The sequence below is a fragment of the Cavia porcellus genome, unplaced genomic scaffold, assembly GCF_034190915.1.
Source record: "Cavia porcellus strain 051 isolate PalLab524CR breed Dunkin Hartley unplaced genomic scaffold, mCavPor4.1 scaffold_2, whole genome shotgun sequence".
Classification (NCBI taxonomy): Eukaryota; Metazoa; Chordata; class Mammalia; order Rodentia; family Caviidae; genus Cavia; species Cavia porcellus.
This window is the reverse complement of record NW_026947485.1, coordinates 437952-452019: the sequence shown is the minus strand read 5'-3', so window position 1 is coordinate 452019 and position 14068 is coordinate 437952. Positions and strand designations below refer to the sequence as shown.

At 38.6% G+C, this 14068-nt stretch overlaps 1 protein-coding gene across 10 annotated transcripts in view; it reads left to right on the top strand.

Moving 5' to 3' along the window:
* Positions 1 to 14068, top strand: part of Dmtf1 (cyclin D binding myb like transcription factor 1) — a 41132-nt gene that overhangs the window by 9296 nt on the left and 17768 nt on the right. For 8 of the 10 annotated variants that reach the window (XM_005003647.4, XM_063237252.1, XM_013152411.3 and 5 more), the window contains exons 5-7: positions 6940 to 7034; positions 10116 to 10230; positions 11460 to 11536. In XM_005003647.4, coding sequence (XP_005003704.1) covers positions 6940 to 7034; positions 10116 to 10230; positions 11460 to 11536 — 287 coding nt within the window. The remainder of the gene's footprint in view (positions 1 to 6939; positions 7035 to 10115; positions 10231 to 11459; positions 11537 to 14068) is intronic. The other 2 variants (XM_013152412.3, XM_063237243.1) reach the window with 1 other exon arrangement.

Here is a 14068-nt window from a genome sequence, read left to right as displayed (position 1 = left end):
CAAGTTAGGAAGTCAGTAAGACTCTATCTGAAAATAAAAATTTTAAGAAAGGGGGCTAGGGATATAGCTCAGTGTAAAGACCTTTGAGTTCAGTCCCTACCACCAAAAAAAAGAAAGATTTTTTTTTCCATAGCCTTCCAAGAACGATACTTACCCTGAATAAGAAAGCATGCTGTGCAGTAGTACTGACATTATCATTCCTGTTCCTTAGATTAGTAAAATGAGATGCACGGAGATAGAGTAACTTTCAGAGTAAGTTTTTAAAGATCATATCTAAGCGTTCTGATTATTTTAGAGTGTACTCCTAAATCCAGTTATAACTGCCTCTTCCATATAGTACATGACTACTTGACCTGAGATAAAGACTTAATTTGTTTATTCTCACTAAAAATGTTTAATTTATTTTGTTTTGTTTTTTGCATTGCTGGGGATCAGACCCAGGGCTTTAACACAATAGGCAAACACTACCAGTTAGCTACATCTCCAGACTATCCCCCTTAATCTTACATGTTTCTATTCCAATGTTATTTAGAGTAGACTAGATACTAGGGTAATAAAACATTTATATGGAATAACACTGGCAAATGACTGTAAGATACCAGTTGCAATATTGGATTACTTCTGATATGCATAGCAGAGTACAGAAGCCTTCTGAAGAGTGCTAGCTCTGTAGAGCTGGGGTATACTCTGTAGGACACAGCTATGAGTGGATGTAGGGACTGCTCCTGGTGCTCTTGGTGCAGAGAGGAGCTTTGCTGTTGTCTTTAAGTACTGACTCTGCACATAGCATCCAGCAGAGCACATCCTTATCTAGTGGAAAACAGAGCGTGCAGCATGGAGAACAGTGAAGGGCATCCTTATCTAGTAGAAAACAGAGTTGGAAGAGTGATAATGTTAGTATTATTTCCAGATATGGCAGGTACATAATTGTTTTTTGTTTACCTTTTTAGCATGATATAGTTCTAATTAAATGAATTTTTCCTAATGGTAAGTCGTGTGTATTTTCAGTTATGTCCTAATGTGACTGCTATTATCTTGTGATTTTAAGCACTTGATTGACCCAGTTGTGCATGTTTCTATAAGAATATTTTCTAACATGTTTCTATATGAATATTTTCCAAAATAGAATTTTTGAGTGATTATCGCAGTATAAATTAAGACTGATTGATCCATTTGGTTAGAGTACCTTGTTTAGGATCACATGTTCAGACTGTTATGGATATGAAGCAGACTCCTTTACACTTGTCATTTATCTGTGAAAACAGATACATTACCACAGAGGCACCTGAGCTGTTTGATCATATGGAACACAATCGAGACTCATATTTAGTAATAAGACTGAATTTTTAAAAAAGTATGTTCCAGGTATTTACATGTTTTCTGGATTTGTAAACTATACATATATAAAATCCACTTGGGAAAGTTTCTGTATTTCAAAAAAGTTGCATTAAAGCAGAACGTTTGCTTCCTCACCCACTGTCAGTTGGAGGAACAGCGCTGGGAAGGAGCTTGGTGGCCCCACACTTCCTCAGTTCATGTGGAAAAGGGGTCACACACCGGTGCAAGAAGGTGGGCAGTCTGTCCCCTGAGGTCTGCTCCACAGGCCCCATGCCGGTCCCATAGTCCCTCAGAGACTGAGAAGTTTGCTTTCTCTATTCCTGTCAGGGCAGCCTGGTTGTTCACTGGCCTCAGACACTAGCTGGCACCCTATTCCCAGTACCAGAATTCCTGGAGCTGCTGGAGTGGTTTGGCCTATGCCATGGTCAGAAGCCATCATACATCTGGCTTCCATTACTTAAGCCTGCTACACTGCCCAGTAGGTTGGTCCTACAACACATACTTACATGAGGAGATGGTTATCTGTGTCCAATTGAGCTATATTCCAGAGGGACCAGTCACTCAAGCTCTGAGACCTGGGCAGTGGGGCACCTGTGGGCCCAGCTAGACAAGCCGCTGTACCTGCCTAGAACCACAGCTGAAGTCACACTCAGCCAGCACCCTGGGATACATCTCCAGGAAAGAGTCTATTATATTGGCAGAGGAGACTCCTCCACCAGATTTAAAGTATGAACACAGGGACAAGGAAACAGCAAAAACCAAGGTCACAGGATACCTACCAAAGAACACAAGAGCTCTCTAGCACTGACCCCAAAGAGAAGGACACTGATGTATCACCTAAAAAAAATTCAAAATGATACTTTTAAGGAAGCTCACCCAGATAGAAGAATACAGTCAGATAACTCAACAAAAGTAGCAAAATAATTTATGATATAAAAGAGAAATTCAGCAGAGAGATACAAACCAAAATTAAAAAGAAATAATATCAGAGTAGAAATAAATGCAAACTAAAAAGACAATATAAAAGATCAAACAAAGAGCTGGTTTTCTGAAAAGAAAATTCACAAGCATTTACAAAGTAGATTAGCCAGGGAAAAGAGTGAGAAGATCCAGACAAATTGAAAAATGAAAAAATGGTATAGCTGATACCATACTAAAGAAATAACAAAGATCATTAGCAACAACTATATTGTAAACAGTCATATGCCAATAAGTTGGGAAACCTAAAGAATGGATATATGTGTGTGTATATAACATTCTATGAAAATTAACTCAGAAGGCATAGAAAATCTAAGCAACCTAATAATGAATAACAAGGTATCTCAACCCAGTTAGAATGGCTGTAATGGAAAAGACAAGTGACAAATGCTGGCAAGCATGCAAGAAGGGGAAGCTCTTGCACCTTGTTGATAGGGATGTGAGTTAGTACAGCTACGAGGAAACTGGAGATGCATCAAGGAGTAGAGCTGCTGTGTGTTCCAGTTGAGCCGTTTCCCAAAGTGTTTCCTGAGGAAATGAGACTTTTGAATTGGAGCAGTGTCTGCACTTGGTGTGTTGCAGTGCTGTTCATAATAGCCACTTTTGGAGTCAATCTAGTCCATCAGTGGATGCCTGCACAAAGGAAATATATATACAAAGGAATTTTACTCGGTCCTAGAAAGAACAAAGCCTTGTCATTTGTAAAATCATGGATGGAGCTGAAGGTTGTCTTGATTGAAGTCAGCTGGGGCACAGAAAGCAATTGCTACATGTTCTGTTCACATGTGAACGTGTAGGTTGGGGTGAATGGAGGTGGCAGGTGGAGTGGTGGCTGTTGGGGGTTGGGAAGGAGTAGTGTGGGAAGGTTGGAGAAGATCTGAGAGGCAGTCACACATGTTGTGAAGCAGGGGGAGAGGGTTTAGAGGGGCCCCAGCACAGGGAAGTGGATGTCAGAGGAGACAAATGCTGTTGGGTTTGGTTGTTGAATATGTACTACATGTCAGGTGGTCACACTGCACCACATGAACATGTACTGCCACTGCATATCAGCTTAAAAAAGAAATGCTACATCTGTCAGCACCATCTAGTACTGAGAAAGCATTCATTGCTGGACTTTGTAGCAGTGAAACTATTTTTGAAGATTTACATTCAGGTTTAGTTTCAATATGCAGGTTTCTTTTACATGCTTTATAAGATGATTTGTCTCTCTGGGCCTTAAAAGTCCTTTCAGCACCCAGACTCACGTCCCATGTTAATTATGTTTCTCACTCAGCCAGTTCTTTATTGTCATTGGGCATTGCATTTCTTCTTTTTCTCTTGTGTAATTATTGTGTTCATTTAGATGATGCTTGACACCTTGGCCATGCACTTCTCCATGTATCACTCTGCTATTACTATACTGTGACGGGCATCCCTTTGTGATCGTTCAGACTTAATGTTTTCCTACTGCTACTTCCTCTTTCTAGGTCACTTCATCTTCAGTACACTCTAGACGTGTGCACCTCTTTTTTTTTTGTCACAAATAAGGATTTTATTTATCACTATTAAAAATCTGGATTTTAAACAGACTCTTGGACTGGTGGTTCATATCCATCAGCTCGTTGAACTTTAGCTCCAGTCTCATCTCCAGAAGCTTTTCCAGAGCTACTGCCTTCACCATGAAGCTCCATGAGTTTTCCCAGTTCAAACTTGGGCTTCTTCAGCATTTTTACTTTTCTGACAAAGACATCATGAAGAGGATAAACAGACTGGCAAGCCTTTCCTATGTCTTTCCCAGTGCTGTCTGGAATCAGTTTATTGACCACTTGTTTCAAGTCATTTGTCTGCACCTCTTGGGTCATGATTTGCATCATCATCTTCCGGATTTGGCGGACTTGTTGGTGTGAGCGTTATTACCTTTTGGCTTTCTGAGTGGCACCATGGCTGTAGGCAAAAACAAGCGCCTTACAAAAGGTGGCAGAAAGGGAGCCAAGAAGAAAGTACCATGATCGAAGCTCAGGTTGATGTCAAAACTACCGATAGTTATTTGCTTCATTTGTTTTGTGTTGGCTTTACTAAAAAACGCAACAATCAGACATGGAAGACCTCTTGTGCACCTCTTTTCATTCCACTTCTCCTTTGCTGTCCCCCAGAACTGGGATTGAACTTGATCTTTACATGGAGCTGTGTCCTAAGCCTTTACCCACTTCGTGTTAGACACGGTGTAAGTTGCAAGGTTGTCCAGAATACACTCACACTTGGGATCCTCTTGCCTCAGGCTTCCAGAGTGCCAGGGATGATAGGTGTGTGCTACCACACCCAGCTGATTTTTACTAATTTTTCATTATTTCTTCTGTACTTGTTTCTTTTCTTTCTCTTCACCTAGTTACGGTTTTATATTTAATCATTAAAGTCACTGTCTTGATTTTACTTTTAAATCCCTTTCTCTCTCCTACATTAATCTGGAAGCTATAACTCAGTCTATATCTTTACCTACTCATATCTGTACCAGTATAGCTAGTTTACAAGAACTCAGAAAGAGTAGGACATGCAGACTCATTATGCTGCCTGAAGTCACACTTCACTTCCCTAGTGTCTTCTCCCTCTGTGATGCTGGTGTCTCACACCCTGAAACTTCTCATACTTACTTCGCCTTTTTCGCTTTCAGCTGACAGCCTTTTTCCTTCACTGAGAAAAGTGAAGCAAGCAGAAAGTTGTCTCTGTATGTACATGCTGATTGCCACCGTAGTCATGGCCTGCCCTTCTGTTACCAGATTCCATCTCTCCTGCCTGCTGGGGTATATTGTTCAGTAATTCTTTTCTCTGCAGAATCAGTAACTTTTCTGCCTGATCCTCCCCCATCAGTACTATGAATGTGTTTCTCTTTAAAAAGACCCAGCTGCCTCCTGTCCATTTTGTGTTTGTCTTTAAAGCAGAGGACTTGAAAAATTGCCTATAATTGCCTCCATTTCTCTTTGAATATATTCTAAAAGAATTTCACCCTTTACCCAAACTTTGCAGTTCTCCAGACATCACCTTGTGATTAAACCCTGGGTGGGTTTTTTTGTTTTTTGTTTTTTTTTTTTTTAATTTTCTTTTTCTCTTTTTGGTCTTTCTCTGATCTTTCTGTATCTTTCAGCAATATTTTATCACTTCCTTCTTGAACATTTGTTACCTGGCTTTTAGGGAACACATGTCTCTGGTTTTCTTTTTATATTTCTGCCATTCCACAGTCTCAGATGCTAATTTAGCCATATTGCCCAAACCCCTAAGTGTGGGTATCCCAGAATTGACTTTTTTTTTATATTGGTACTGGGGATCGAACTCACAACCACCTGCTTGCAAGGCAGGCGCTTATGCCGCTGAGCTAAATCCCCAGCCCCCAGAATTGACTTCTTAAACTCGTTTTTTGATTTTTATTTCCTGAATGATCTGAACTCATTTAAATACTCTCTTTAGGGATGACTCCCAGATTTATTTCAGCTAGATTCTGTTAATAGTCCATTGCTCTACCTGTTTGTTTGTACAATGGAGCCAACTTAAGACTTCTCTGAAGTTCTAGATGTTTGATAGATGTCTCAAAGTGTTTGTGTGTGTGTGTTTTGTTGTGCAATACTGGAGATTGAACCTAGGACTTCTGCACTGATCTGAAGTCCCTGCCCTTTATTTTTATTTTTCATTTTGAGACAGGGTCTTGCTAAGTTCCATAGGCTAGGTTCCATCTTGCAGTTCTCCTGCCTTAGCTTCCCAGAGTGTTGGGTTTGAAAGCAGATACGACCACACCTAGCTAAAGTAATATATTTAAAACTGAGCTCCTGAAATATCCTGAATTCTTTTATTTGCTTATTCTGCAGTCTTATCTCATTAGTGGTAGGTCATTTCTTTCATTTTAGATAAAAAGAAAAACTTTAATGTCACCCGTGCCTCTTCAGTCTCCCTCACAGCTTGTTTCTCCCAGATCATATTGGCTGTATTGCCATCGGAGTATTCTATGTCTAGCCCTGCACCTGAGTCCCTGCCTTGACCTCTTACCTATATGATTGTGTTAGCTCATAACTGACTTCATGTCTGCCCTCTGTCCTCATCCTGCTTGCTCCAGAGCAGCCAGGGTGCTGTTAAAGGCTGCTCATCTGACTCCTCCATTCAGCAGTGTTGGTGGAGGTCATGCTCATGAGCACCTCAACCACATCCAGTCTCAGAGTCTGCTGGGCTCCCTAGGAGCTCCTTAAAGTCCTGGCATGACCTTTCCTCCTCCTTTGCTCAAGTCACTTCCCTAGACTCCTGTCTATACTTGTAAACAGTCCCACCATGATACTTTTCCTGCTTTGTTTTTTTTTTTTGTTGTTGTTGTTGTTGTTGTTGTTGTTTTTTACCATGCAGTCATTATATACCATAGTAAGAATAGTATCTTACTCATCTGTGTCAGTCTCCAGTAGAGTAAAAGCTTCATGAAGACAGTTTATGTTTTGCTATCTGCCATCTCCCCAGCACCCAGAGAGAAACCTAGTGTAAATTGTCCAATATTAGGCAAACAAGTATGTACATGTGAGGGTGTATTGTCAAAGAGGTCACATTTTCTTGCATGGACGTTTTTAGAATAATTGAATCCTGTTGGCATTCTAAGTTGAATTACTCTTCTTGAAGTTTCAGAAAATGATCAGAGCTTTGAGGTGACCATGACTGCGACCACAGAGGTGACAGATGATGAGATTTCTGAGGGAACTGTGACACAGATCCAGGTATAGTACACCTTCTCACTGGCCTCCAAAGAGGGCCCTTCACACGTGTTTTTAGGCAATGAAATGATAAGAACATGCATTGACAACATAGCCATAAAGTGAGATGACATGCGTCATTGCACTCAGATGTCCAGTCTCACACAGGAGTGTCGAGTTGTAAGCAGAGGCACTTTTCTGATGTGTTCCCTGTGGGATGGTCCATGTCTGTGGAAACCACAGTTGAGGTCACGTGGTCTTTCCACTGCATTCGCAGTGGTGCTCTCCCTTCGGTGCTTGTCAGACAAGACAGTGGCCTGTAATCAAGCCTTATGGTTTCCTTGCTAACTCCTTTAGTTTTTCTGAGGAACCTTTGCTAAGTTACTTCTGCCAGAGGTCATCAGTTCTTTGTTCTTTTAGGTAGTCTGTTCTTTGTTCTTTTAGGTAGTCTGTAGCTTAAATCTGTACTACTTAAAAGTTAATCTCTGGCTGATTGTGCCTCTCATTTTTAGTAGCTTACCCTTTTGCTTCATCTCGTCATAAAATACTTATTAAATATGTAGTAGAGCTATTAGAGAATTTTTTAAAGCACCATAGTGATTTTAGGAAGTGTTTCCAGGTGGTATGTAACTATAAAGGGCTAAGGACATCTCTGATGTGTACACTAAGAACCTTTATAATAATAAACCTCAAAATAGTTCTAGAAGCACAGTTTCAAAAGGAATCAGTTTCAAATGGGAGTCAAATGGCCTGCTATAAAGTTAAGTAGTGTGGGGTGTGATGGCACATACCTATAATCCTAGCACTGGGGAGGCTGAGGCACGAGTATCATCGTGAGTTTAAGACCAGCCTGAACTGCAGAATGAAACCCTGTCTCAAAAAGACAAAAAAACCATAGTGACAATATTATCCTAATTTGTAAGTTTTTGTCTTTTTGTGTTGCCTAATGTCAAAGAGTGAGTAAGTTATGACAATGTTTAGTTTGTTGGCTTATTACCATTTTAGTGCATAAAGAACTTTGATTAGTCTCTAATATTTGTTTAATAAGATTAATGATAGATTGTGTATTGAAAGTCTGCATAGTTTAAAAAACTTAGAAGAAGTCTACTTCTGTTTTTGTCATAAACTAATTATAGTCTTTTGACATAGTTCAGCAGTTAATGCAGTATAATATATTCTAGTCATGAGACTAGCTTGAAAAATGAGAAGCTATAAAAAAAATCCAGGTATATGCCATACTTTGTGGTTTTAAGAGGTCTTGAGTAGGTTGAACATTTGTTTTTAGATTTCTAAGGCCAGTGTATATTATATATATGAAATTCTATAACTTTCAAATATTTCATTTAAAAAGCTATCATATATTAAAGTCTTAAATTTAAGATTCATGCATACAATAGTGAAAAATTGGGCAAAACACTGTCAACTTATTATCTATACTACGTATCAGTAGGTATCCTTAGACATACTTAAGTCTCTTTTTCTACCCAAAAAATTCATTTGTTATGGACAGTGTTGAGTATAGTATGTATCTGTATCTGAATTATCTGATAATCAGCCTACTTTAAGAGCAGTAACTGTAACTTGTCATCAGGAAAATGAGGCAGAAGACATTAAGTACCCAAAGGTCATGATTAATCAGTGTGACAGACTTAATCCTAAGGTTATAGGATGGACTCTGCTATATATTTAGACACTTTGGAAAACAGTGATTTGGTTATTTTATTCATCCAATTGATTTAAGAGACCATCTAATTATATTTTCTACGTTACAATTTAAACATGTATTATATCATGGTCTCCTGAAAGTTCTCTATTTTGCCCTTTACAAATGTAATTCTTATGTCACATCTTTAAAAAATTATCATTGACAGAATCCAAGGGACCTGAAGATATCATCTAGTTTGTCTCAATTCTTAGCTTTATAAAAAGTCTGAATCTTTAAAACAACAACAAAACAAACCTAAGATTATAAAACAGATACACGAATATAAGACTACAAAACTTTTTAGACTTGTTGCAGTGATTTCTAGTTAAACACACTTCCATAAACACAGTGTATAGTTCCAGATATAAAAGTGTAACAGCAATAGTAGGGCACGTTTCTTCTCTGTTGCATAGGTTGTTCACTGACAGCTTATCTGTTTCCAAGTAAGATGGGTTCCAGTTCTTCAGATCACAAGTGCAGTTCTGTTTAGTTGGCACGCAGCCCAGGCTTGCTTAGGCTCACCTACAGTCAGTGACAGAGCTTAGCTTAGTATTGTATTCAGGCAGAATCTGAATTGAATGGAGGGGACGCGAACCTCTTCTCTCATCCTCCTTTGTCTGGGTTAGGCTTGAACCTGTTGTGGTAGCACCATTGTGGAGGCTGCCTTATTTGAACTATTGCTCCCCTTAAATCAGGCCAGCTCTTCTTCTAAGAGCAGCTCTGTCCTGCAGAATGTGGCAGATTAGGTTTGTCTAGCTGAACTGCCCAGGGATGACTGTGCAGAAGGTGGCTAGAGCTGCAGTAGATCATGAGTACCACAGAGTTGTATGAGAGGAAGGGAATGTTAGGAAGACTGTGAATCAGCTCTAAAAAAGTGGGTTAAAACAGTGTTACCAATGAGAAGTGAACAGGCACTGTTCTGTAGTAATGTCTTGTAGCCCAGAATCCTTTAAATTTAGCAAGAAATTACAGGTGACCATGCATAATTTAGGTAGCAAACTACCTATGAGGACATTAACCAGTTGTAATACTTAGCCCTAGTATATGCATTCCCTCTTTGGAACTGATCACAACTGTATGTATAAGCTCATGTTACCTACATCCACAAATACCTTTGGGATATTCTGAATTAATTTAAATACTAATTCAGGGTTGGCCCATATAAAAAATGGAAGCCACTAATACAGTTTTTGTTTACTAAAGGCCATATTATGTTAATACCAATAATATTGTCTTTGTGCTACTATAATAAAGCAGGGAATATTTTGTTTTCTGTAAATTAAGTGTATTTTTACTGTATCTAAAAAAGTGAATTCCATATTAATATGTTTTTATTATGTTTAGCATTATAAACAAAGATGAAGCAGATTTGTGTTTTAATTTTTTTTGTACTTTCCAAGATTTTACAGAATGAGCAACTAGATGAAATCTCTCATTTGGGTAATGAGGAAGTTTCGGCAGTTAGCCAAGCATGGTTTACGACTAAAGAAGATAAAGATTCTCTAACTAACAAAGGTATGGCGCTCTAGGAAGTGTAGTGCCCAGCAGGGAAAAATGGAAAAAAGAGGGCTCAGAGTTGGGCCTTCCTCACTGTGCTTACCTAGGGACAGTAACTGTAGCTCTCTAATTAAACTTTGCCCTGAGTGGCTTTGAAGTAAGCCCATACACTAATATTTGTTATTTTTTTCTTTCTAGTACAAAGTAGATTTTGTTTGGTTAAATTTTGAACAAATAACCAGGTGGAGTGGCACACATCTGTGCTCTTAGCACTCTGGGAGACTGAGGCAGGAGGATCTAAAGTTCAAGCCCAGCTTGGGCAACTCAGCGACTTATGGGGGGCTCTGTCTCAAAATAATAAAGGATGGGAGATGTAATTCAGTGCAAAAGCCCTAGGTTTAATCCTCAGTACCCCAGAAAAAAGAGGGAGAGAAGGAAATTGAACAGATGGATAGAGGTGGCATTTAAAAGACTATACAGTTACTGCGTATGGGAATTAGAAGTCAGATCTTTTCAAAGGTCTGCTAATTTGATCTGAAAGCATCTTAGAAGCTTAAAATAGAGTGCTTACTTCATAGTGCTGCTAAACTGAACAGAGTAGCCAGGGAGGTGCAAAACAGCAAGTATGGTGAGTAAGCTATTCGAGGGGGACACCAAAGCGAGCAGGTTGTTTGTTCTCAGAAAATGCTCTGGGAATACATTATTCACTCAGTGTGCGGTGTCTTCTGTTTATCTTACCCTAGAATCTTTTATACATGCTCTTTTACCTATAAAATTTCCTTTAAAAAAAAAAACGTTGAGACAAGCTTTCACTGAGTTGCCCAGGCTGGCCTCAAACTCACAATCCTCCTGCCTCAGCCTCCTAAGTAGCTGGGATTATAGACATGTGCTGCTGTTCCCAGCTAAAATTTATTTTGTATTGGAGAAATTTTGCAAAAATATTTTTAGCATAAGTAACTTTGTGTATTTATGTCTTTTGCTAGCAGTTTTATTTTTTGAAAGTATAAAAGAAAGTAATGTTTTTTAAATACTTACTATTATCTTTACTCAGTAGGGTTGAATATAGTTCTCCTTAAAAACCAGAGGTTGCAGAAACAATATTACCTGAGGATTTTTCAGATTTCAGATGGATGAGAAGTTAAATTAACTACATTGTATTCTAGCTGATAATCATAAAGCAAACCTTTAGTATTTTATTCTTCTTGAGGAGTACATTTTTTTATAATCTTGTTTGTTTTCTTTTAAAGGACATAAATGGAAGCAGGGGATGTGGTCCAAGGAAGAAATTGATATTTTGATGAACAATATTGAACGCTATCTAAAGGTACCTATAATATATTTTTATTTTTCATTAATCTGTTTATAGGCAATCGCAAAATACACAGGCAGTGTTATATATGCTTATTCAGAACTTCTCATTGATTTTTGTAAGTGATCTATCAATAGTTATGGTTTAATAATCCTAAAGTACATGATTATAGTGTAGTTGTCTCAGTGTCTTTTGTTTTGTTGTCTTTTCAAGCAGGGTATAAATTAATTTATATTATCTAATGTCTACAGTGCCAGCCACAGTAGCTCATACCTCTAATCCCAGCACTTGGGAGGCAGAGGCAGGAGGATCATGGAGTTTGAGGCCAGCCTGGGCTACATAGTGAGTTCAAGGCCAGAGCTACATAGTGAGACCCTATCTCAAAAAAACCAAATAAATAAAACCTAAAGTTTGCATGTTCTTTGAATTTATATCATGAGTCCTTTTCTAGAAAAGTTTTTGTTCATACTTATATTCAGGCTTTTTTCTTGCCAATGTAATGTTAAATGTGCTTTGAGCACAATACTTTCAGGCACTAGAGACAAGAATTTCTTTAACACATGTAGGCTTTTGCAAAGCCAATTCATTTGAAGTCGGGTGAAGAATAAAACAAGGCTTTTTGGCTGCCTGAGTCAGAGATAGAAAAGTGTGTCTTGGGGTTGGAACAGCTGAGGGTGAGACATGGTTTGAAAGAAAAAGGGTTGGAGCTAAGCCTTGGGGACCGATCTTGGACTAGAGAGGACTGACCAGAGGGCACAGCATGTGTAAGAGCTTAACAGGAGAGCCAGAGAGCAAAACCCCCTCCACACACACAAAACACACTCCTCTAAGACAACTCAAGATACACAGCCTCTAGAAACACAGCCTCTTAAGCCTGGGCCAGAGAATTAGGACCTGTGTCTTACAGGAACAGGAGTTTAAAATGTGAAGAAAACCTGGTAGCTTCCAGACTTCTGGAAGTCTTTTGCAGAGACTTGCTGCCTATTCCATGGTAACAATAAAGTGCACAGCAATGTCTGGATGTAGAGTGGGCATTGTTTGAGAAGGAGGTGTGGTATTTATTTGACTATTCCTCTTAGTGTTTGATACGTGTATGGTGCTGCCTACTATGGCCCCGTTCTCAGGCTTCATGTTTAACTACAGCCTTTCCAAGCTAAGCTTTGTAAACTTTAGAGTTTAAAATTTTTATTTGAAGGTTCTTTCACCAGGTTTATTGTTTACAGAGAAACAAAAATGGTAAGCTTTGAAAATATATCCAAAAATATATTAAAAGCTATCCACCCATCACACATGCCTTCAAGCTGCAAAATGCTATAGTTTTTAGGTGAGATGGTAGAAAACAACAGTCCTGGATTTGGTGAATTGAGACGGTTTCTTTTCTAGGAGCTTCAGTAATGTCCAAGGAATGCCCAGCTTAGTGTCCAGGGAAGGGGTGTTACTAAGATTGAGACCTTTGAGAGACCAAGAAGGGGCAGGACACAGATGACTGCAGCAGCATAATTCTAGTCAGCAGGAAAGCAGGAGGAGCACCCAGTCATTCCCTTGGGAAGGTGGTAACTGGTGGGGGAAGGAACTCCAGAACTTTCATCCCAGGAGACTGGAAGAGAGGTCACGGTGGGCAGAGCTAGGAAACATCTGGAAGATGTACTGACCTTGGAAAAGTCACTTGATTTTCATTTTTGACCATGCATTTTATTTTGTGGTGCTCTTCTAAAAATGCTATTTTTAAACTTTAGATAGTTCTAATTAAATATCATATACTGTGTATTTAAAGAATAAGTGAAAATAACTGCCACAAACAAAAAGTGGTTGTGAGAAGAGTTTCTCATCTCTCAGTAGTCATCTTTCAGCCCATTTCCCTTTGCAACCAAATAAATGAGAGTTTTAAGAAAAAATTCTAAAATTTAGAAACTTTCTGATAATATTTTTATGGGTATATGTTTGTAGTACATAATATTTATATTTTTTGGAGGATTGATACATGTATAATATTTTTATATGCTTACTTGGCCATTTGTATTTCTTTTTTTAAATTCTTTTTAAAATTCATCTTTGAAGACTTTTATTCTATTTTAAAGAGGATAAAACAGAATAAAACCAGTCAAAACAAACCAATGTAAAAGATATAGGATTTCAAAACATTAAGAAATCAACAATAGATACCATAATGTCTTTCGATGTCTTCAAAATAGCTGCAGATAACTGGACATAGTAAAAATCAAACAGAACAGGATAGAATAGAAACAACAAAAACAAAACAATGAATGCAATAAAGGACTTCCAAGATAAGCCTATAGCAAATCCAAAATTGCCACCATAATATATCTACCTTTGAAATAGCTATTCCTGCCACCAGATTTGACAGAATCCAACAAAACAAAAGAGAATAAAACCCAGCCCAACAAAACAATGGAAATGATATAGGACTCCACAACAAGATCATAGGCAATCAACAATGGCTGCAACCCTCAGAAGGAGATCCCCACTAGGTGTCACACTTTGTATCACTATCCTCTGAACCCATGATCAGACCACTGGCTCTAGACC